This window comes from Theropithecus gelada, chromosome 3 (genome assembly GCF_003255815.1).
Source record: "Theropithecus gelada isolate Dixy chromosome 3, Tgel_1.0, whole genome shotgun sequence".
Taxonomy (NCBI): domain Eukaryota; kingdom Metazoa; phylum Chordata; class Mammalia; order Primates; family Cercopithecidae; genus Theropithecus; species Theropithecus gelada.
This window is the reverse complement of record NC_037670.1, coordinates 87,717,822-87,741,117: the sequence shown is the minus strand read 5'-3', so window position 1 is coordinate 87,741,117 and position 23,296 is coordinate 87,717,822. Positions and strand designations below refer to the sequence as shown.

Genomic DNA, 23,296 nt, shown 5'->3' with positions numbered 1-23,296 from the left:
TTTTTGTTTTTTTAGTAGAGATAGGGTTTTGCCATGTTGGCCAGGCTGGTCTCGACCTCCTGACCTCGTGATCCGCCTAACTCAGCTTCCCAAAGTGCTGGGATTACAGGCGGGAGCCACAGCGTCCAGCACAAATAATATTTTATAACCCCCTGTTTTAAACTGATGACGACATAACATTGATTGCATAAACAAAAATCTAACAAACAAAGAGAAAACTAAGAAAAACTCTGCACTTTAACTTCACTCTCCCCACTTTTAAAACTTTTTCTTGTTTCGATTTATGTATTATTATACTATGTCTTGAAAAGTTGTTGTAGCTATTATTTTTGATAGGTTAATCTCTAAGTCTTTCTACTCAAGATATGAGCAGTTTACACACAACTACAGTATTATAATATTGTGTTTTTCTGTGTATTTACTATTAGTAGTGAGTTTCGTACCTTCAGGTGGTTTCTTATTGCTTACTAATGTCCTTTCCTTTCAGACTGAGGAACTCCCTTTAGCCTTTCTTGTAGGACAGGTCTGGTGTTGATGAAATCCCTCAGCTTTTGTTTGCCTGGGAAAGTCTTTATTTCTCCCTCATATCTGAAGGATATTTTCACTGGATGTACTATTCTAGGATAAAAGTTTTTTCCCTCAGCACTTTAAATACGTAATGCCCCTCCCTCTTGGCCTGTGAAGTCCCACTGACAACTTTGCTATCAGACTTATTAGAACTCCTTTTTATGTTATTTGTTTCTTTTCTCTTGCTTGCTTTTAGGATTCTTTCTTTATCCTGGATCTTTGGGAGTTTGATTATTAAACGTCTTGGGGTGTCTTCTTTGGGTTAAATCTGCTTGGTGTTCTATAACCTTCTTGTACTTAAATATTGATATCTTTGTCGAGGTTTGGGAAGTTCTCTGTCATTACCCCTTTGAATAAACTTTCTACACTGATCTCTCTCTCTAGCTCCTCTTTATGGCCAATAACTCTTAGATTTGCCCTTTGAAGCTAGTTTCTAGATCTTATAGGTGTACCTCATTCATTTTTATTCTTTTTTCTATTGTCTCTTCTGAGTGTGTATATTCAAATAGCCCATCTTCAAGCTCACTAATTCTTCCTTCTGCTCGATCAATTCTGCCCGTAAGGAACTGCATTTTTTAGTACGTCAATTGCATTTTTCAGCTTCAGAATTTCTGCTAGATTCTTTTTAATTGCTTTAATCTGTTTGTTAAATTTATCATGTAGAATTCTGAATTTCTTCTGTGTTATCTTGAATTTTGTTGAACTTCCTCAACACAGCTATTTTGAATTCTCTGTTTGAAAAGTCACATATCTCTTTCTCTCTGGAATTGGTCACAGGTGCCTTCATTAGTTTGTTTGGTGAGGTCGTGTTTTCCAAGGTGGTCTTGATGCTTGCAGATTTTTGTTGGTATCTGGGCATTGAAGAGTTAGGTATTATTGTCTTCACAGTCTGGGCTTTTTATTTTTTTATATCTACCCTTCTTGGGATGACTTTCCAAGTATTTGAAGGGACTTAAGTGTTGTGATCTAAGTCTTTGGTCACTGCAGCCGTATCTGCATTAGGGGCCATCCCAAGCCCAGTAAAACTGTGGCTCTTGCAGACTTACAGAGGTACCACATTTGTGGTTTTGGGTAAGATCCAGGAGAATTCCCTGGATTACCAGGCAGAGACTGTTCTCTTATCTTACTTTCATTCAAACAAATGGAGTCTCTGTACTGAGCTGCCTGGAGCTAGGGGAGAGGTAACACAAGCACCCTTGTGGCAGCCTCCACTGTGACTGTGCTGGGAGAGACCTGATGCCAACACAGCACTGGGTCTGGTCCAAGGCTTGCAGTGACCACTGTCTGGCTACAGTAGCCTATGTTCCCTCAAGGCCTCCATTCAGAAGCTGGTGAATTCAGCCAGCCTGTGTCCTTCCCTTCAGAGCAACAAGTTCTCTCTATCTTTAAGCAAGTCCAGAGATGCTGTCTGGAAGTCAGGGTTTGGGGTTGGGAACCTTAGGAATGTACCTGGTACTCTATTCCGCTGTGGCTGACCTGGCACCCAAACCACAAGATAAAGTTATTTTCACTCTTCCCTCCTTTTTCCTCAAGCATCAAAGTCCTTCTCCATGACCACCATTGCACTAGCCCATGGCTAGTACTTCCTGGCTATGCCAACATTCACTCAAGGCACAGGGGCTCTTCAGTTAGCTTGTGATAAGTGCTACTAGTCCTGAGTTTCTCCTTTCAGGGGAGTGGGGTCCTCTTTGGCCCAGGGCATGTCCAGAAATGCTGTCTAGGAGCCAAGGCCTGGAATCAGGGACTCCAGGAGCCTGCTTGGTGCCCTACTCCACATTAGCTGAGCTGGTATCCAAGTTGCAAGACAAAGTCTCCTTACTCTTCCCTTTCCTCAAATAGGAGTCTCTCCCCTGAAGCCACCACACCTGAAGCCAGCATGGCTGGCTACTACTACTGATTATTCAAGCCCAAAGGCTCGTTAGTTAGCAAGTGATGAATCTTGCCAGGACTGGATTCTTCCCTTTAAGGCAATGGGTTCCCTTCTGGCCCAGGGTGTGTCTAGAAATTTCATGTGGGAGCTAGGGCATGAAATGGGGGCCTCCCCCTAGTGCACAATTCTACTATGGTTGAGCTGGTATTCAAGTTGTAAGACAATGTCTTCTTTACTCTCCCCTCTCTTCTCCTCAAGTGGTGGGAAGGAGTCTCTCCCAGTGCTGTCAGCACTAGTGCCTGTGACTTGGGGAGGAGTGATGCAAACACTTCCGTGGCCTCCCCAGCTAGTATCTCACTAGGTCATGTACATTCTAAGCCCCATGGCACCAAGCCCACCAACAGAACTTCCCCAGGAATTGTAGTTCTTTTGGCCTATTCTGCCTTTCAAGTTTATTTGGGACCCCCAGAGCACTTTAGCCCACGGTAGCTGGGCCTGCTAGAACTCAGGTTCTGGCTGCTTGGGTGAAAGACTCCTCTCTGGCTACAGCTCGTCTAAATGCTCCCTCGGCACTGACTGATTCTGCCCAGTGTTGTTTTTCACTGTGACAGGGCGGCACTGAGTTCCAATGCAAGGCCCCGCAATCACTGCACTGTCCCTCCCCCAAGCACACTGATTCTCTATGCCATGTGGCCACTGCTGGAGGATGTGAAAGGGGTGGTGTAGGCAATCCAAAACTGCCTTTTTTTACCCTCTTCAGTGCCTCTTTCCTTAATATGATGTGAAAACCAGGTACTGTGATTGCTCACATGATTTTTGGTTCTTATGAAAGTTCTTTTTTGTGTGGATAGTTTTTCAATTTGTTGTTCCTATGTCGGGGGCAATTCTTGGAGGTTTCCATTTGGCCATCTTGCCCCACCTCTCCACCAAAATGACTTTTTGGAGGGGAGTTATTAGACTGTCACTGGAAGTGGTGTAACAGCCCAATGGGTTCTTCTTGCCCGCTGCCTAGAAATGCCAATGCATTGAGAGCAACAGTTTTTGGAGCAGAGAAAGAGTTTAGTTATCAGAGGGCCAGCCAAGCAGAAGGATGGGAGATAATTTTCAAATCTGCCTCCCTAAGAAAATGGAAGCTAGGGTTTTTCAAGGATAGTTTGGTGGCCGGGTGCGGTGGCTCATGCCTGTAATCCCAACACTTTGGGAGGCCGAGGCCGAGACCTGACATCACTTGATGTCAGGAGTTCGAGACCAGCCTGGCCAACATGGTGAACCCTGTCTCTGCTAAAAATACAAAAAATTACCCCAGTGTGGTGGTGCATGCCTGTAATCCCAGCTACTTGGGAGGCTGAGGCAGGAGAATCACTTGAACCTGGGAGGTGGAGGTTGCACTGCACTCCAACCTGGGCGACAGAGCAAGACTCCACATCCAAAAAAAAAAAAAAAAGAAAGAAAAGTAAGCTGGGGGACAGTGGCTGGTTATCACTTCTTCTTCTTTTTTTTTTTTTTGAGATGGAGTTTTGCTCTTGTTGCCCAAGCTGTAGTACAATTGCATGATCTCGGCTCACTGCAACCTCTGCCTCCCAGGTTCAAGAGATTCTCCTGCCTCAGTCTCCCAAGTAGCTGGGATTACAAGTGCATGCCACCATGCCTGGCTAATTTTTTGTATTTTTGGTAGAAACAGGGTTTCAGCATGTTAGCCAGACTGGTCTTGAACTCCTGACCTCATGTTCTGCCCACCTTAGCCTCCCAAAGTGCTGGGATTATAGGTGTGAGTGAGCCACCATGCCTAGCAGGGAGTTAGTTTTGGGAAGGGAGGAGCTATTATTGTCTTTGCCTTACAGTTAAACTATAAATTCCTCCCATAGTTAGCTTGGCCTATGCCCAGGAATGAACACACAGCTTGTGAGGTTAGAAGCAAGATGGAAATAGCTATGTCAGATTTATTTGACTTTCATCATTTTTGCAAATGCAGTTTCGGTGACACTTGGAGCAACACACATCCATATATGTTCAGTGGGTTAGAGCAGGGGCCCTCAATCCCTGCTCTGTGGTCTGTTAGGAACAGGGCCACAAAGAAGCAGGTCAGTGGGGGTGAGCAAATGAAGTTTCATCTGTATTTACAGCCTTTCCCCTTTATGCACATTACTGCTTGAGCTCCGCCTCCTGTCAGATCAATGGTGGCATTAGATTCTCATAGGAACTTGAACCCTATTGTGAACCGCACTTGCAAGGGATCTAGGTTGCATGCTCCTTATGAGAATCTAATGCCTGATGATCTGTCACCATCTCCCATCACCCCCACACAGGACCGTCTAGATGCAGGCAAACAAGCTCAGGGCTCCCACTGATTCTACATTGTGGTGAGTTGTATAATGATTTCACTATATATTATAATGTAATAATAATAGAAATAAAGTACACAATAAATGTAATGCACTTGAATCATCCTGAAATCATCATCCCTCACGTCCCGGTCCATGGAAAAATTGCCTTCCATGAAACTGGTTCCTGGTGCCAGAAAGGTTGTGGACTGCTGGGTTAGAGGACATGGAGCTGGAAGACTTGAGAAGGAAGAGAAGAAGGTTCTATGCCACACTGGTCATATTTAGAAAACACTTCATATTATTGTTACTGGGGGGGTCCTTGCTCCCAGAGCTTCCAAGATGGTGGTGGGCTGCTTCCAAAACGGCGGTGGCCAGTTCCAAGATGGTGGCAAGCCTTGTGTTCTCTGACCTGGGATTCTTGGCCTCACGGATTCCAAGGAATGGAATCTTGGGCCATGTGGTGAGTGTTATAGCTCTATTAGAAGCCGTGGGTCACAGAAGAGAACCGTGGAACCCAGTGACTAGTGTTCAGCTCGATTAGGATGAATCCAGGCACTTAGCCATGCAGGAACAATGGCAAGCCTTTGGCCCTATCGGGAATGGCAATGGGGGCCTCGCTGGATCAGGAGCACAGCTGACATCCTGCCATCCTGCTGGATCCAGAGGGATGGAAGTCAGCGGTGGGTTTGCGACGGCAGCAAACAGCAGTGGTGGACGGCGAGTGAAAGCTCAGCTCGAGCTGTAACAAACACGGACCAGAAGAGTGCAGTTGCAAGAGTTAATAGAGTGAAATAGAGCGAAAACAGAGCTGCCATACAAAGGGAGGGGACCCAAAGAGGGGAGCCGTTGCCTGGTTTTATATCCCAATCATTTATATCCCAATCATTGTCCCTCCCGCTGTGCTCTCATGCAACAGATGATTGGCTATTTCTTTACCTCCTGTTTTTGCCTAATTAGCAATTTAGTGAGTTCTCTTTACTAACTGATTGGTCAGGTGTGAGCTAAGTTGCAAGCCCTGTGTTTAAAGGTGGAAGCGGTCACCCTCCCAGCTAAGCTTAGGGATTTTTAGTCGGCCTAGGAAATCCAGCTAGTTCTGTCTCTCAGTATAACCATTGTCATCGTGTGAATTTTATTCCTCACTACTGTATATGTTACTGACAATGCTAAGTACTTTTTTGAAATATCTAGGCTTTGTAGGTATTCAGTGCCTAATACATATGTTAAAAGTAGAGGTTGTAAAATAATATATTTTGTAAATATCTTTTTGTTAAAATTCCCTATGAAATGTTTGGGGGGAGAATGGCCAAGCCACCTCTTGAGTAGTACACATTGTGTTTGTGCACCGTTTCAGGCCAGGAGAGAGGAAAAGGAAGTGCAAAGAGCTCTATGCTGGTGTCCACAGTGAGGCAAGATTAACCATTGTTCCTTACTTCTATGCATTTTATTGTACTTATCTGTGTATATAAAGGATAAACAATATCTAATTTACAACATCTAGTCTTTCTAGATGTTAAAGAGGTCACTTGTGTATAACAAAAGTAGGGTTAGTAAACGAGTATGTTTTATATATTTTGTTTTAAAATTTCCAGAGAGGATTGCCTTCTGAAAATTTGAGCATTATTGACCACTGAGTTGATGGAGATGGGAAGTGTTCTAGGCCAGAATGTTCATATTTTAAAAGGCTCTTTCAAATTATAACTACTCTTACATGTGTGCAATTTATTCAAGACTGCTGTACACATAGTGGACAAATTAACTCCTTATGTATGTTAAATGTAGAGGTAGTAAAATATCACTTTTTGCTAAAATTCATAGGAAATATTGGCTTTTGGAAATGGAATTGTTACAGCACTTCTGTGAGCAGTGTAGTATTGTCTGTACCTGCTCAGTGGTTTTGAGGAGGTAGGAGGGAAGGAATTGCAAAAAGTAATATGCTAGTGTGTTCATATTTGGATATTTTCAGGAGCTGTTTTTTTCTGTATGTTTTGTGCATTTTGTTTTGCTGTATATATAGTGTATATAATAGACAAATCCTAATTTTGCAACATCCAGTCTCTAGATGTTAAAGAGGTTGCCAGTGTATGCAAAATACTTAGTACAATTAGCACATTTTGTACACTTTGTGTTGAAATTAATAGGCAAGCTTGTGTTCTGTAAATGACTTCTGGATATGAATTTGTTCAACCATCTCTAAGCATTACACATGCTTATGTTTGTCACTGGATTGAAGGCAGAGAGAAGGAAGTGAGGATGGAATGGTTCAAGGCCAAAGTGGTCATATTTAGAAGATCTCTCAGATTGTGACCTTTGTAACGTGTGTAATTTAACTGCTGTGTATATAGTAGACATGTTCTGATATGAAATAGCTAGTCTTTGAAGATATTCGGATGTGCCTGATGTTTTAAAAGCAGAAGTAGTAGAATAACACTTTTTGTAAATAGCTTTAAAAAATTAATGGAGAATACTGTGTTTGGAAGTATAATAGAATTGTTATACCACCTCTGTGAACAGTGTACTCTCTGTATCATTCATTGGGTTGAGGGAGGAGGGAGGAAATTACAAAAGGTGTTTTGCTAATGTGTACTAGAACATTTTAGCTTATCCATCGCTCTATACATTATGTTCATTTGATTTAACTTTTCCGTACTGTATATATTGTGCATGTACTAGACAAGCCAGTCTTAATTTTATAATACCTAATCTCTGGATATTAAAGAGGTTGCCAATGTAGGACAAAAATAAGAGTTAGTAGGCTGGGCGTGGTGGCTAACGCTGTAATCCCAGCACTTTGGGAGGTTGAGGCAGGTGGATCACGAGGTCAGGAGTTCTAGACCAGCCTGGCCAACATAGTGAAACCCCTTCTCTACTAAAAATACAAAAAGTAGCCGGGCGTGGTGGCAGGTGCCTGTAATGCCAGCTACTTGGGAGACTGAGGCAGGAGAATTGCTTGAACCCAGGAGGCGGCGGTTGCAGGGAGCTGAGATTGTGCCATTGCACTCCAGCCTAGGCAACAACAGTGTGAGACTCCGACTCAAAACAAAAACAAAAACAAAACAAAAAAACAAAAAAAATAAAAATAAAAAACAAAAGAGTCAGTAAACTAACACATTTTGTAAAGAACACAAAACAAAAAACAAAAAATTGAGCTTTTGATGAGCATGCTTGGAGTTTGGTATTCTCTGTCATCAAATAAGGGCAGATTCATTAGCTTTAACAATCAGCAGAATTAAAGGAAAGGCTGACCTCCTCTTAGTTGAGGAGGATGACTATGACAATGTCTAAGGAGAAGGCTCCTTGCGCCACCCTTGCAGGGAGGTAGGCAGAGTGAACACTGTATTTAGAATGTAATTTCTAACTAATTTCCATGCAACCCAGGGAAACTGGGTACAAAGGTATGAACATTACACAAAACTCAAGGAGTGCAATCAAAACCTCAAATTTTTATACCGGAGAGTTACATCTTCCAAAGTTTATCATTTGGAATTCCAGTCCAGTGATCTACTCTGTGATAAAAAGTGTGTACACTATCTTTATCTCCCTCACGTCAGACACTCCCAATTGCATTACATATTAAAAGCCGTAGAGAACCCAGTGACCAAGTCATGCAACTGACATTGTTGATCCGATTTCCCCAGTGTTATTTCACCACATAAACCTTTACTTCCTGTGACACTTAATGTAACTAGTGCTGTACAGAATGCAGTTGGAACAAAATTCTCCAACTTTAGAATAGTTTTAAGGAGATTATAACCAAATGACATGTTGATCGTAAAATTAAAATAAATATTCACAAAATACTTAAAGAAATTCCTCTTGAACTTCCATGATAGACTATGTTTAAAATCTACCTCTTGGCACATTAAATGAATTGACTTGCATATGGGAGTTAGCCAAACTCTTAGAGAACACACTCCAGAAATGAAGATTTGGCACTCTGTAATAACTGATATCAAGCCTTCCTTTCTTGCTATAATTACAACTCACCAGCTGCTAATTAAAGCCATTGCTAGATCTTCAGTAAAATAATTTTATCCGCATAAAAGAAATAGTTATGTTTCTTAGTCAGAAGGTTAAGAGTAAGGAAACAATTCAATTTGTAATGCGTACATGCGGAGAGTTTTGGGTTTCATTTTTTTCGCTGACTTATTTTCTTTATATGTTTACATAAAGGAACAGAGTCCACATACTTTTAAGACAATGTAGTTTGTAGAGCTGTCCATCCCTCAATTAACTGGGTGTTTGAGTTTTGTCTTTTCTATCTAACGCTACTATGTACAAAAATTTACATAAAGGGACAGTGTTCTCATATTTATTTTATTAAGATATTATAATTTGTATAGTCATTAATTAATTATTGATCATTTGAGTTATTTCCAGCTTTTCAGTTTTTTTTTTGGTGAAACGATGTAAACTTTGTTGGACACATTGCTTTTTGCGATTTTGGAAAATTTCCTTAGAGTATAATCTGAAGATGAGAGGTTAAAGACTATACATTTTTCTAGTTCTAATATTTTATTGCCAAATTGTTAAACTTTTCAAGAAGTCAGAACATCACCTTTTCTGGGGTCCTCCAACCAGATACTAACTTAAATTCCTGAAAGCATAAACCTCATTAACAAGGTCCTTGTGGCTTAATCTAGAAAACAAAATCCAGCAATATGAAGGAAATTCTGTTATATTTTTTAGCTTCTTGCAAGAGGCTGGGTTTTGAAGGGAAGAATGAGTATCTCAGTTATAGAAATAATAGGAATTATGGCCATAGAATTGGTGCTTCATCCCTGAATGCTCATTATCCCTGAGGTCTTTATGGTCTTCTAGAATTGATTTATGGAAACGCTTTTGTGCACCAGTTTTTGAAAAAGAGTTCTTAAGCTCCAGCAGGTTGGTCTGAGGCTTGGTCACTCCAGCTCTAGGAATCCAACCAAGAATAGGTCTTGTTTCTTCATTGTTTTCCATGTTCAAAACCAACTCTTCTTCTGGCTTACTTAAAAAATGTTCTAAAGTGAAAGCTTCCGTGTCTTGTTTATTTTGTAAAACACTAGGTTTACTAAGGCTAACAGGGTTTGGATACATATTATACTGATCACGCAGGGGAGATTTAAGATTTTCGTAGTGAATCCAGTGGTTTGGTTTACAGTAAGGTGTGGGTTGGGTTTTCAGTGACTGCTGTCTCCAGTATAAATCTTCTGTCTTTTTAGTATCTGTGATTTTTGGAAATGGCTTTATGTCATAAATGCTAGTCAGATCTTTTGTTGGGTAACAAGATGGGAGTTCATACGTAGACAGCAAGCTCTGTTCTTCTATAATCTTCTCTTCGATATCCTGGTTTTTATGGGTCACACCTGCTGGTGTGTTATCACTAAGTGCCATCATTTCTTTAGAACTGGGTACAAAGGTATGAAAATTACACAAAACTCTAGGAGTACAGTCTGGACAGGAACGTGGTCTTTGCTGGACTATAGCCTCCAGAGAACGCCGGTTCTGAATTAATCGGGCAATTCGTCCTTCCAATGGTCTGGGAGGTTTGAAGACAGGATGGAATTTTTCTTGCTGTAGTTGTGGGATAAAAAGGAGAAAAAAATTAATCAGGGATATTGCCATAAATAGTAGGTCAAAAGTCATACCCATTTTCACTGTCTGAGTACACATGAGATGGGTGTAGGGGTGTACATTGCAACACTCTTTGATATTAATTTAAAGACATTGAAATTTGGGTCCAAATACATTTTCCTCCTTTAATGGTTTTAGTGAATATGAAAGGGGCATGTGTTTTATTTGGATATACAGAACTCTTTCTGTGTGGGAATTCTGCTTTTAAACTTCAAAGATATAAAGGAATCACTGGAATAAAACTTCTGTCCGTCACTAACAGATGGCATTAGCAGTATGTGCAGTTATTTAATCTTAGCTAAAGTCTCCTTTATTAGGCCTTAGCAAGTGCCCTTAAACCTTGGCTGAATCAGAATCATCTTCAGAGCTGGCATGAAATGAAATTCCTAAGCTCCTAAGGCCCTCCAAGATTGTGGGTGAGAAGGTCTGTAGTGGGCCACAGGAAGCTGAATTTTCAACAAGCATTTCAGGTGACGGTGAGGCTGGAGATGTGCTATGTTTTGAGAAACACTGGTCTGAGGTGTCATGTCTGTGCTTCTTTTTAAGTTGTTTTATAAATATTATGAACTCAATTATGTCTGGTAACTGCGAAAGTAGTGAGTGTATTTAAAGGGCTATTAATAGATACACGCTGGGTGGTGGGAAGAGGATGCAGCTGACTGGGAATGGGTATGAGGAGGAAACTTTCTGGAATGATCGTATTCTGTATCTTGATGGGGTTTGGGTTACAAAGGTGTATTTGTTAAAACTCAGTGAATGTACACTTAAGATTTGTGCAATTGAACTTTATTTCACCTTAAAAGAAAAAACAACTGCAAACAAATATTGAACTCTGGTTGATAATATACATGCTGAATGTTTAGGAGTGAAGTATACTAATGTCTGCAATTTAATCTAAAATGCATAAAATATTTTAATTATTTCTGGATGATGGATGGTTAGAGGGATGGAAAGATGAATAGATTATGTGATAAAACAAGCATAGTAAAAATGTTAGTGGTAGAATCTAGGTGGTGAGTATATGGGTATTAATTATAAAATTATTTTAACTTTTCTGTATGTTCAAACATTTTATAATAATATGTTAAAGTAAAAAAACTACCAAAGAATGTATGTATAATGATGATGGAATTGACAGCAGAGATAATACAAATGAGACTAGTGAGAAAATAATCACGGTAGCTTGGACTTCAAAAAACGGACTTAGGAACATCCATTTGAAAGCTAGTCTGTTCATAGAGAAATTTCCATATTGAGGTAACAAGTTTGTTACAGCCTATAGCTAATCAAGTTTGAGTAAATACTGTGATGAAAAGAAAAAACTTCAACTCTTTGACGTGCTTTGTTAAGTTTGTCATAAAAAAGGACAGGACTTATCATATTGTACTTTGACCATATATATTCCTGTATGCAAGAAGCAGTTTTTAGTGCTTTTACTTTATACTACTACAATAAAACATTTCATACACATTTTTATTACCACTAAAACATGTTTTCCCAGTCTATTCTTTATGATTTAATCAGAAACCAGCAAGATTCACTAAAACTTTCTTTTAAACTTCCAATTATCTTAGGTATATTTTATCTTGTTATTCATAAATATTTAAGAGTTGATTTGCTTGCACAATGATTTTGCGTATAATATATTTGGCAAACATTCTGTATATAATGGAATATGTATTTTGTACATACCATACAGGGTCGAATCTCTGGAAATCTGGACAGTTGTTGAACATACCTGACAATATGTGCTCATATAATATTTTCTATCCTTAGAGAATGCTCATTGCAAATTCCACATAAAAATCATTAAAAACCCTTCAGTGAATGATACAGCACAGTCTATAAACCTGCTCCTGGTGTTATGATTTTATATCAACTTAGGAAATGCTGAAGGTAATGTAAAATAAGTATGTTCAGTTCAGTTTTTATTTTTATTAATTTATTTTGAGACAGAGTCTCACTCTGTTGCCCAGGCTGGAGTGCGGTGGCACAACCTTGGCTCACAGCAACCTCTGCCTCCCAGATTCAAGCGATTCTCCCGCCTTAGCCTCCTGAGTAGCTGGGACCACAGGCATGCGCCACCACACCCGACGAATTTTTGTATTTTTAGTAGAGACAGAGTTCTACCATGCTGGCCAGGCTGGTCTTGAACTTGACCTCAGGTGATCCACCCGCCTGGGTCTCCCAAAGCACTGGGATTATAGGCGTGAGCCACGGCACCCAGCCCTCAGCTCAGTTTTTTTGTTTTCTTTTTCCCCGGCCCATCATGATCTTGGCTCGCTGCAACCTCCGCCCCCTCCCCTGGTTCAAGCGATTCTCCTGCCTCAGCCTCCGGAGTAGCTGGGATTACAGGTGCCTGCCACCACGCCCGGCTAATTTTTGTATTTTTAGTAGAGATGGGGGTCTCACCATGTTGGCTAGGCTGGTCTCGAACTCCTGACCTCAGGCGATCCACCCACCTCGGCCTCCCAAAGTGCTAGGATTACAGGCATGAGCCACCAAGCCTGACCCAGCTCAGTTTTTAAAGTGTTCAAATTGAAATAATCTTACAGTTGTTTTTCCATGTGTTTTTCACAATTTATATATCTTTAAAATGTTAATTTTGTTTTCAAAATTTGTAGTCGAGAAGAAAATTTAGGTCTCAAATAAAACAACACATATGCAAACTATTAGGTCATTTCATCTCATTTACATAATTAAACCAATAGATGACAACTTTGCTCATTAAAGGGCTTGATTATTTCTTCCAGGCCATTTTGCATAATCAATTTAAAAGTCTCTATGATATCTGCAGAGAATGTATTGGCTTTTAATTGTAATTCAGCCAGCTCTCAATTATTATGAATAGCAAGAGGAAGCCTTTATTTCTCCAAAAGCATGGCAATGTACAAGATATATAAATATGCAAAGGGCTGGGCGCAGTAGCTCACGCCTGTAATCCCAGCACTTTGGGAGGCTGAGGTGGGCGAATCACAAGGTCAGGAGATCGAGACCATCCTGGTGAACATGGTGAAACTCCGTCTCTACTACAAATACAAAAATTAGCTGGGTGTGGTGCTGCGTACCTGTAATCCCAGCTACTCTGGAGGCTGAGGCACGAGAATTGCTTGAACTCAGGAGGCGGAGGTTGCAGTGAGCTGATATCGTGCCACTGTACTCCAGCCTGGTGACAGAGTGAGACTCTGTCTCAAAAAAAAAAGAGAAAAAAAAAAAAAAAAGCAAAGATCTACGGAATTTACTAGGAATCTCATTAAATTATTAAATTCTTTTGTAAACTGCTTCTTTTGTAAGTTATTTCAGCAACAGTAGCACAGTAGAAAATCTGTTTAAAAAAAAAAACAAAAACACTCTGAAGAAGAAAAGAAATCTTTTTTTTTTTTTTGAGATGAAGTCTCACTCTGTCGTCTAGGGTGGAGTGCAGTGGCGCGATCTCGGCTCACTGCAATCTCTGCCTCCCGGGTTCAAGCGATTCTTCTGCCTCAGCCTCCTGAGTAGCTGAGAGTAGAGGTGAGCGCCACCATGCCTGGTTAATTTTTGTATTTTTAGTAGAGACAGGGTTTCACCATATTGGCCAGGCTGGTCTCAAACTCCTGACCTCGTGATCTGTCCGCCTCAGCCTCCTAAAGTGCTGGGATTACAGGTGTGAGGCACCGCGCATAGCCCAAGAAAATAAATCTTGCTTGTTTTCCCAAACAGCAGACACAGTATTCAAACCAGTTCCAATCAGCTCAGAATTCACTTCTAAAATGAATAAAAATTTCCATTTGCTAACTTGGTTGCTAAAACCCGTGACACAAAAAGTGGCAAACCAAGAAAGAGCCCAGCACTCTCCCCCCAAATAACTGAGAGTTGACTGTAATTACTTACAGGCTCTGGGTCAAATCCTATCTGTCCTGTTAACTCTGCTACCACCTTTTCATGGTAATCATCCAGTTCAAGGGGGTCCATGGGCCCCAGACCTTAATGGAAACATCGTCTTATTATTTTGTTAGGGTAAACAAAGAACGGCAGTTATATTACCCTTTATAGGAAAACTTACCCATTCCCTTTGTAATATAATTAGAACCAATAAAATGAAAACCAACCCTACCTCCCAGCTACCCATGAAGAGAAATTTACCACCCACCTTAATTCCTATTACTTAGGATTTAAATACTTAGATTGAGAAAACGGCAAAAATATGAGAAGTTGAAAGCTTGTCATAGCATTTGTTAAATATTCCAATTTTGTTCTAATTTTTACTTGTTATGAAAGTGAACTCATACCTGTAAAATCATGAGTGTACGAAGTGAGCCAGTGGGACCTCTCAAGATTTCTTTGTATGTTGGCTTCTTTGGCAGAGCAAATAGGGTCCCATGAATTTAAAGAAGTGTTAGGAGCGAAGGTTTTAGGAGGTTTTGGGTAGAATACTGGCTTATTTTTCTCAACACCTCTAGGAAACTAAAATATGAACATAAAGATTACTGCTGTTAATGTCATCTAGTAGAATAAGAGTTGATTCATCATCTCAGCAGGAAAGAGGCAAAGGAAATTCCAGGCTGAAGTCAGATACTGGTTTTTTTTGGTCATTAATTACTAGTTAATTACTAATTGCTATAATTGGAACCATATATAGAGTTAAACACAATATTCTATCAAATAAATGGTAAGGTCTTTTCTAAAAGTCTTTTGCCTTAGCAGGGACTTTGATAATGTGTATTGGAGAAATGTCCCTGAATACTCTACCTCCAATGAAATTTTATTAGCAATACAAAGGGCTCTGAGGTGCTCGTTTGGCTAAGTTTAGCTAAAATTGTACGCCTTCTACTTTTCCTTCCATGCCTGAAATGAAACCATTTGATGTCTTTTATGAATTTCCAATGAAGTTTACATCACTCAAATTCAAATGAAATTTTCATTCTTCAGACATAACTATAGAGTTTTATTTTATATTTTCAAAAAAGCTATGCATGTAAACATGAGTGAATAAGTGAGTTTCACTGCAGTCTTTTTGGTTACTTAGAAATTCACCTTTTCTCAGTATCTCTCTTATGATACTTAATATTTACTGAGCACCTATATGTGCACAGTAGGGGTTAGAAACAAGCGTGGATCTGAAACAAATCTTGCCATCCAGGAACGCTAGTAGCAGAGACAAAGCATGAAACACAAATGACAAAAAGATTTTAAAAAGTAATTCTTTGTTGTAAAATAAATAAATTTATGGACCGGGCGCGGTGGCTCACGCCTGTAATCCCAGCACTTTGGGAGGCCGAGGCGGGCGGATCACGAGGTCAGGAGATCGAGACCATCCTGGCGAACACGGTGAAACTCTGTCTCTACTAAAAATACAAAAAAATTACTGGGCGTGGCGGCAGGTGCCTGTAGTCCCAGCTTCTAGGGAGGCTGAGGCAGGAGAACGGTGTGAACTCGGGAGGCGGCAGAGCTTGCAGTGAGCGGAGATCGCACCACTGCACTCCAGCCTAGGCAACAGAGCGAGATTCCGTCTCAAAAAAAAAAAAAAAAAAAAAAAAAAAGAAAGAAATTTATATAGTACTTTTTTTTTTTTTTTTCTCAGAGACAGGGTCTCACTCTGCCACCCAGGCTGGAGTGCAGTGGTACAATTATAGTTCACCAAAACCTCCAACCCTTGGGCTCAAGTGATCCTCTGGCCTCAGCCTCCTGAACAGCCTGGAATACAGGCCTGTACCACCACTCCCGACTTTTTCTTTAAAAAATACTTTTTGTAGAGACAGGGTCTCATCATGTTGCCCAGCCTGGTCTCAAACTCCTGACCTCAAGTGATCCTCTTACTTCAGCCTATCAAGCATTAGGATTATAGACCATGCTCGACCATGAGACACAATTATTTGAAAGTTCAAAGAAGGCAGAGATTGATTCCACCTGAATGGGGAAGTGGAGCTGGGAAACAGGGAGGGAGGGTGGAGATGAGAGGCCATGTCATGTTATACGCAGAAACTGGGCCTTGAATGACGCACAGAGATGTGGAGGCCAAAGGAACAGCAGGAGCAGAGGTATGGATAGTGGTGGCAAGTGTGGAACTAGCATTTCCTGAACATTAGGCTGCTGGGTGCCCTTACAGCTAGACCCACCCTTAACACCTGAGGGCCTGGGATGAAAGTACAAATGGGCCGGGCCCAGTGGCTCACGCCTGTAATCCCAGCACTTTGGGAGGCCGAAGCAGGCAGATCACGAGTCAGGAGATCGAGACCATACTGGTGAACACAGTGAAACCCCGTTTCTACTAAAAATACAAAAAAAAAAAAAAAAAAAAATTAGCCGGGAGTGGTGGCGGGCGCCTGTAGTTCCAGCTACTCAGGAGGCTGAGGTAGGAGAATGGCATGAACCCGGGAGGCGGAGCTTGCAGTGAGCCAAGATCGCGCCACTGCACTCCAGCCTGGGTGACAGAGCAAGACTCCATCTCAAAAAAAAAAAAAAAAAAGGAAGTCCATATTCCATTTGTCTAAATAGTTTAATTTATAAATCAAGTAAATAAATGTTACATAAAATATGTTCCTTTCCAGGTTTAAAATTGGACTTCTTGGACTACTTCGAGTTCTGCACTGGGACAGGGTGGTTCAGGAAAAGCCAGCCGCTGGTCCCTGGCCTCAGCACCCTGACTGCTTTCTTCTTTACCCGCTCCATTTATCCCCCACCCCACTTCTAGCAAACAGGCATGCAGTCATATTTTGGTCACTCCTTTGGCCATGAGGTATATGCCAGCTTGGCAGCACTGCTAACCCGTGGGTGGATGGAGTTGAGGAATAGACCCCAAGAAGGGCCTAGGATTGGGTTCAAAGCCATTTGGTCAGGGAATTCTGTGGTTCAAGATCATGGTCAGGGGAGGGAGACAGGGGAGCATGGGCTCCAGATGAACATACCTGCTTGCTCCACAGAAAGGGCCACAGCCAGTGGAAGGCCAGAACTGGCCCTCTGAAGTGTGGGGCCTTCTAAAGTTCCTGGGCCTAAGGGTTATGCTGGTCATAGCAACCCTTTGAGATTGAAGTGATTCCATTTTACACATAGAGTACTCATGGGAAAAGGCACTGCTACCCCTGTAAACCTTTAACAAATATGTGTCTTACTTATTCAGGAATAAAGAAAGCCCCCTTTGATCCCCTTATCTTTTTCATTATTTGCAGAGCCAGCTTACTTGGAAATAAGGACTGTTTTTTTTTTGTTTTTTTTGTTTTTGAGATGGAGTCTTGCTCTTGTCCCCCAGGCTGGAGTGCAGTGGTGCGATCTTGGCTCACTACAACCTCTGCCTCCCGGGTTTATGTGATTCTCCTGCCTCAGCCTCTCAAGTAGCCAGGATTATAGGTGCCCACCACCACGCCTGGCTAATTTTTGTACTTTTAGTAGAGATGGGGTTTCACCATGGTTGGCCAGGCTGGTCTTGAACTCCTAATCTCAGGTGATTTGCCTGTCTCGGCCTCCCAAAATGCTGGGATGACAGGCGTGAGCCACTATGCCCAGCCAAGAAGGACTTTTAAAAAAATATTGTGCTACGGGGCTGGATTAATCTTGTGTCTTACACTGGTTGAACTAACAACAGAGACCTACTGAAACACATTCAAGGGCGTGGGAATGGAAATAAGCAATGTGAAATTTTACTGTAGCCTGTGATGTCTTGAGAAGGGACTAAAGAGGCAGGAAACATTTGAGAGGGGAACTGATCAGTTTTCAGTATGTTAAAGGGATGTTACTCTGAGAGGATAGTGAGAGAGGGGTGGTGGAAACCATTCACTCCAAAGGTATTCATTGGCTCAATATACTAAACTCAGGGTAGAGTTTGTATCTGATATGGAAGATAAGCCCACAGCAGAAAGGAATTACAGTTCCTGAGATGTTAGTTTCTAGGCAGACACTCCAGTCTACAAAGAAGTGGCATTAGTTGTTTTGAATTTGGAATATATTCTCAGAGGAATAGTACTATATAAATTGTGGTTACATTCCCAGCATAGCTCATATATGTAACTCATAACCTATTTATTAAACACTTACTGAATACCTATTGCATGCAAAACCATGTATAAGGTTTTGAGAGTTCTGTGCTAGGCACCAAAACTCCATAAATTATCACTAAAATAACATGGTTGTAATATATTAAATGAAACAAAAAAAGCAAATATAGTTTTTTTGTTTGTTTGTTTTATTTTAGTCTTGAATGATGGGACTTAACCAGGTTAAATAGGGGAGGTTAAAAGGTTTACTGTGGAGACCACATTGCCATTTGCAGAGGCCTTAGCATTTGGGAATACTGGTTCTTTATTAGATATTTTAATTAATTCTATTGTATTAGCACCATTTTTACACTAACAGGTTATGATAAGGCACTTTGTTCATTTACATCTGGAATGAAAAGAGAGAGAGAGAGAGAGAGACAGAGAGAGGGAGCAAATAAGAGACTGGCAGAGAGAATTATTTTTGGCATCTAGTCAGGGCTTAGGAAAGAGGGCTGAAGGGAGAAGAGGACACCTGGTTGGATAACAGTGCTGCCTGAGATGGAATGGCGGGAACACTGGCAGTGTGAGACGGTAGATGAGGAGAGAGACAGACCGTTTGTTTCCCATTCTGGGCCCCTTGTATGTCAATGGGCCTGAACAGGTGGCAGGGGGCACAGGGTGCTGGTGGCCACGGAGAGGTGCACTGTGGGCGTCCAGTTATTTGATAAGATGACTCCTTTCTAAAGGAGGTCCCCGCATGATCACCAAATTCATTCTGGCCACTTAAGGATGAGTGTGGAGTATGGGTGGTATGTTGGAGAGAGAACTGTCCCTGGAATGAGGAAAGTATCTCTAGGATGGGGATGGGCAGTTTAGATTGGAAAGATGGCAGGTGGATCAAGGAGAAAAACTGCTCCCCTTTGAAGGGGTGATATTGGTGAGCTGTCTCTCAAAGGGAAGCCAAGGGTCTGTCCAAATATTTAGGTTTGCAGAAAACTGGGTTGTAATGAACATTGTGTTATTCTCAGCGAGGCTTTGAAAATGGTTTTCTTAAAAACATTTCAAAAAGTCCAAGGTAAGGAGGCTTATAGCACTTGACCTTTGTGATTATATCTCATCTTATCAAAAAAATTATTACAAGGTAGATTTCATCCTAGAGACTATTCTCATATCCTAAAAGCTAAGGCTAGACATTCAAGCTCTTGAGAAATCGGACAAAAGTCTTCAGCCACTTGAGTAAGCAATGACACAAACAGTCCAGAAGAGTCAAGTATTAAAACCTATGTATGGGCCGCGCACAGTGGCTCACACCTGTAATCCCAGGACTTTGGGAGGCCGTGGAGGGAGGATCACTTGAGGTCAGGAGTTTGAGACCAGCCTGGACAACACGGTGAACCCCTGTCTCTACTAAAAATAGAAAAATTAGTTGGGCATAGTGGGGCACACCTGTGGGCTCAGCAACTCCAGAGGCTGAGGCAGGAGAATCGCTTGAACCCAGAAGGTGGAGGCTGCAGTGAGCTGAGATCATGCCACTGCACTTCAGCGTGGGTGACAGAGCGAGACTCCATCTCAAAACAAAAATAAAACCTATTTATGTTTCCCAATTGGAAAAGGAAAAGGAATGTTGACTGGTTCGGTAATGGATGGAAATGGTCAGTGAGAAGAGATCTCAGCAGGAAGAGAAGGGTAGCAGAAGAGGCCCTGAATAGAGTGATAAGTGCAATGACCACTAATGACTCTGGAAAACTGGGCCAGTCCGAAGAGGCAAAGCTAGGGCAGCTCTGGGGTCTGGGTGGGAAAGGGGCGCCTGATCTCAGTAGCTGCTGAAGGCAGAGCTGCTGCATCCACATGCAACGTGAAAGGAGGAGGGAAAAACGACATTTAACACACTCTGTTAACATGAAGCCCCGGGAATTAATTTTTAAAAGGTTAACGTTCTTATGTGGAATATTCTCCTTTCCAAGGTTACCCATTTCTTTATGTTGCTAGGTCAACAAAATACTATAACCATTGAAATAATAATAATTAATAATAATAATAGCAGCTAATATTTATTATGAGCTTATGATGTACAAATATTGTGCTGGGTGCTTTTCTGTGTATTTCATTCTCAGGACGGCACTATCAGGTAGATTTTATTATTATTCCTGCTTTATCTATGAGGAAACCAGGTATTGAAGGATTAAGTATGTTACCCAGGTCACAGAACTCATAAGTGTTGGAGCAGTATGTTATACAGATTTTCTTATTGGCTTGGATGGAAAGTACTAACATATGGTTCCTGGAGTTTTCTGTTTTGCAGCTAGGTGACACATTTTTGGACCTGTGTATCAGGTTGGTAGTGTCCCTTCTCCTTTCCTGGGTACAGTAGAAGGAGAGAGAAGACTATTATCCCAGAAATGCAAGTTACAAGTCCTTGAAAAACAAGGCATTCTTGCTATGAGTTCCATTCTCAGAGAAGGATTTAACTGGTGTGGGATGCAGCCTGAACCCCTGGCGATTCTAATGTGCAGCCAAGGTTGAGGACCACTGCTCTGGCAATAGGAAAGGTAAATACTATAAAAAATATCCTCCTGAGCCTGGTGTGGTGGTGCACAGCTGCAGTCCTAGATACTTAGGAGGCTGAAGCAGGAGAATGCATGAGGCCAGAAGTTTGAGAATATGGTGTGCCATGATCGCACCTGTGAACAGCCACTGCACTCCAGCCTGGTGTTAAATAATTAATAGACCTGAGAAAGGCAGCATGAGACAGAATCTGTCTCTCTTTCTCTCTCTTTTTTTTTTTTTTTTTTTTTTGAGACAGAGTCTTACTCTCACCCAGGCTGGAGCGCAGTAGTGCCATCTCGGTTCATGGCAGCCTCTGCCTCCCGAGTTCATGCGATTCTCCTGCCTCGGCCTCCTGAGTAGCTGAGATTACAGGCATGCCCCACCACGCCCAGCTAATTTTTGTATTTTTAGTAGAGACGGGGTTTCGCCATGTTGGTCAGGCTGGTCTCGAACCCCTGACCTCAAGTGATCCACCCGCCTTGGCCTCCCAAAGTGCCTCCCAAAGGGATTACAAACATGAGCCACTGCGTCTGGCTATCTCTTTTTCTTTTGTTTCTCATTTTTATTTATATATTTTAGAATTTAAAGCATTTAATTAAACAAAAACCAACTCATAAAAGTTGCCAAACCAAAATAGGTTCAGAGACTCTGCCACTGCCAGATGGTGGAAGAAGGTTTATGGACAGAAAAAGGAAAGTGACCTATAGAAAACGGAAGTGAGACACAGAAACAGCTAAAACTAGGTGATCGGCACAATAGTAGGTTACAGTCTGTTTATGCATCCAGTTAGGTTACAGTTCATTCTGTATGGAAAAATCTTTAGGCCAAACTTAAAAGACATGAGGAGGCAGCTGTAGGCTATACTCAACAATTCCTCCTTTCTGGTTACGGGGCAACATAATGAGACCTCGTCTCTTAAAAAAAAAATCCTTTAATGGGAATAGAACATTGTAGATACAGAACGCTGTAGATTACCTCCCCCAATTAAATGATGAAAGGCAGGAAAAATAGGAAGGACAAGTATAGGGTATTATCCTAGAGATTAGAGAAAAAAAAGGTGAGTCATGAGTTACTCCCATGAAGCTCAGTATCTATTTTATTTTTACTTCTTTGTCCAGGGAAATGCAAAACTTGGTTAGAGTTAGGGATGAGCCAGAAGAAAATCTGAAAGGTCGAAAATTAAGAGCAGTTAATAAAGATTAAGAAAGTGGGATTAATCATCAGAAATAAGAAATAAATAATCAGCCAAAAATATTTATGTATAATGCACTGTGGGGATATACACATAACATATTCTGTTCTGAAATAACTCGTAATTTGGTTGGTGAGATATGAAATACATGTGAAAAGTTACTGGTTACAGTATGTGTGGTAGAAGTCAGAAGAGGGAGCTATCATTTCTGCTGGAGTAATAATAATGCCTTACAAATTATAGTATTTTCTAGGTTTTGAATCTTTCATATGATCTGCATATCTTGTGAAATTTACAGGACAGATTTTAGTAAAATTACCCAGATATGTTTTATGAATTAAAGCTCAGAAAAGGGAAATAATCTGCCTCATATAACTTATGCAGCAAATGGCAACAGAGGAGTGACCAGCAAGCACACAGGCCTCCTGACCTGGTTCTCTTTGCTACACAACAGAAACGAGGAGGGTTGAGCTGGGCCTTGAATTAACAAGTATTGGGCAGAGAGGCCCTGGAGGAGGGCTTCCAGGAAGCGAAATGGCATGAACCTGTTTGGGAACTAGAGGGTGGGGCCAGGCTGCAGGCTGGAGGTAAGGGCAGATCCTGAGGGGTCTCTGCACCTCAGTTAAAGTATCTGGATTTACACTCAGGCAGAGGATAGCTATTCAGGATGGCTGCTAAAGGAATGTGACATGAGGAAAACAGGATTTTAATGACTAGGAAGAAACTTAGCTACAGATCTGGAGCCTTTGGCTATAAGAACATGTAATGATAGGATGAGTTCTAGAATAACTTCTCATATTTCTGGGTTGCTTAGATATAGATTTTGCTTAAAAACTGAAAGAGATCCAGTAAAACAGACGCTTCGTTAGGAATTCTTTTTGACGTTTAACTTTAAAAAACAAACAGGAAATGACTTACTTTATAGATGACTCTGTGACATGGCAGTGACCACATGCTGGGCCTGTCATAATGATTTGCCAAGTAAAATTCAAATGTTTCCAACCTCTCACTTGCCTATCTCATGGATTGCTGGATGCCACAAGATAATATATGGAGAACACTTGGCACTGCTTCTCACCACCCATGTTAGCCATTATTATTTTCAAATGCCTAGATATTTTCCCTCTTGACTTATAATTTTCTCTTTTTATCCATGTGGAGTTATGGGGCAGAGGTTAAGGTCAGAGACTAGAACTTCACAAACCTGATTTCTGTGATCATGACATAGTCACAAATT

General features: G+C 41.2%; 1 protein-coding gene across 2 annotated transcripts in view; it reads right to left on the bottom strand.

The window, feature by feature from the left end:
• Window positions 1–8,194: 8,194 nt before the first annotated feature.
• Window positions 8,195–23,296, bottom strand: part of C3H7orf31 (chromosome 3 C7orf31 homolog) — a 45,832-nt gene continuing 30,730 nt past the window's right edge. For both annotated transcript variants that reach the window (XM_025379592.1, XM_025379593.1), the window contains 3 exons: window positions 14,640–14,814; window positions 14,242–14,333; window positions 8,195–10,311 (listed from right to left, as the gene is read on the bottom strand). In XM_025379592.1, coding sequence (XP_025235377.1) covers window positions 9,490–10,311; window positions 14,242–14,333; window positions 14,640–14,814 — 1,089 coding nt within the window. In that variant the 3' untranslated portion in view covers window positions 8,195–9,489. The remainder of the gene's footprint in view (window positions 10,312–14,241; window positions 14,334–14,639; window positions 14,815–23,296) is intronic.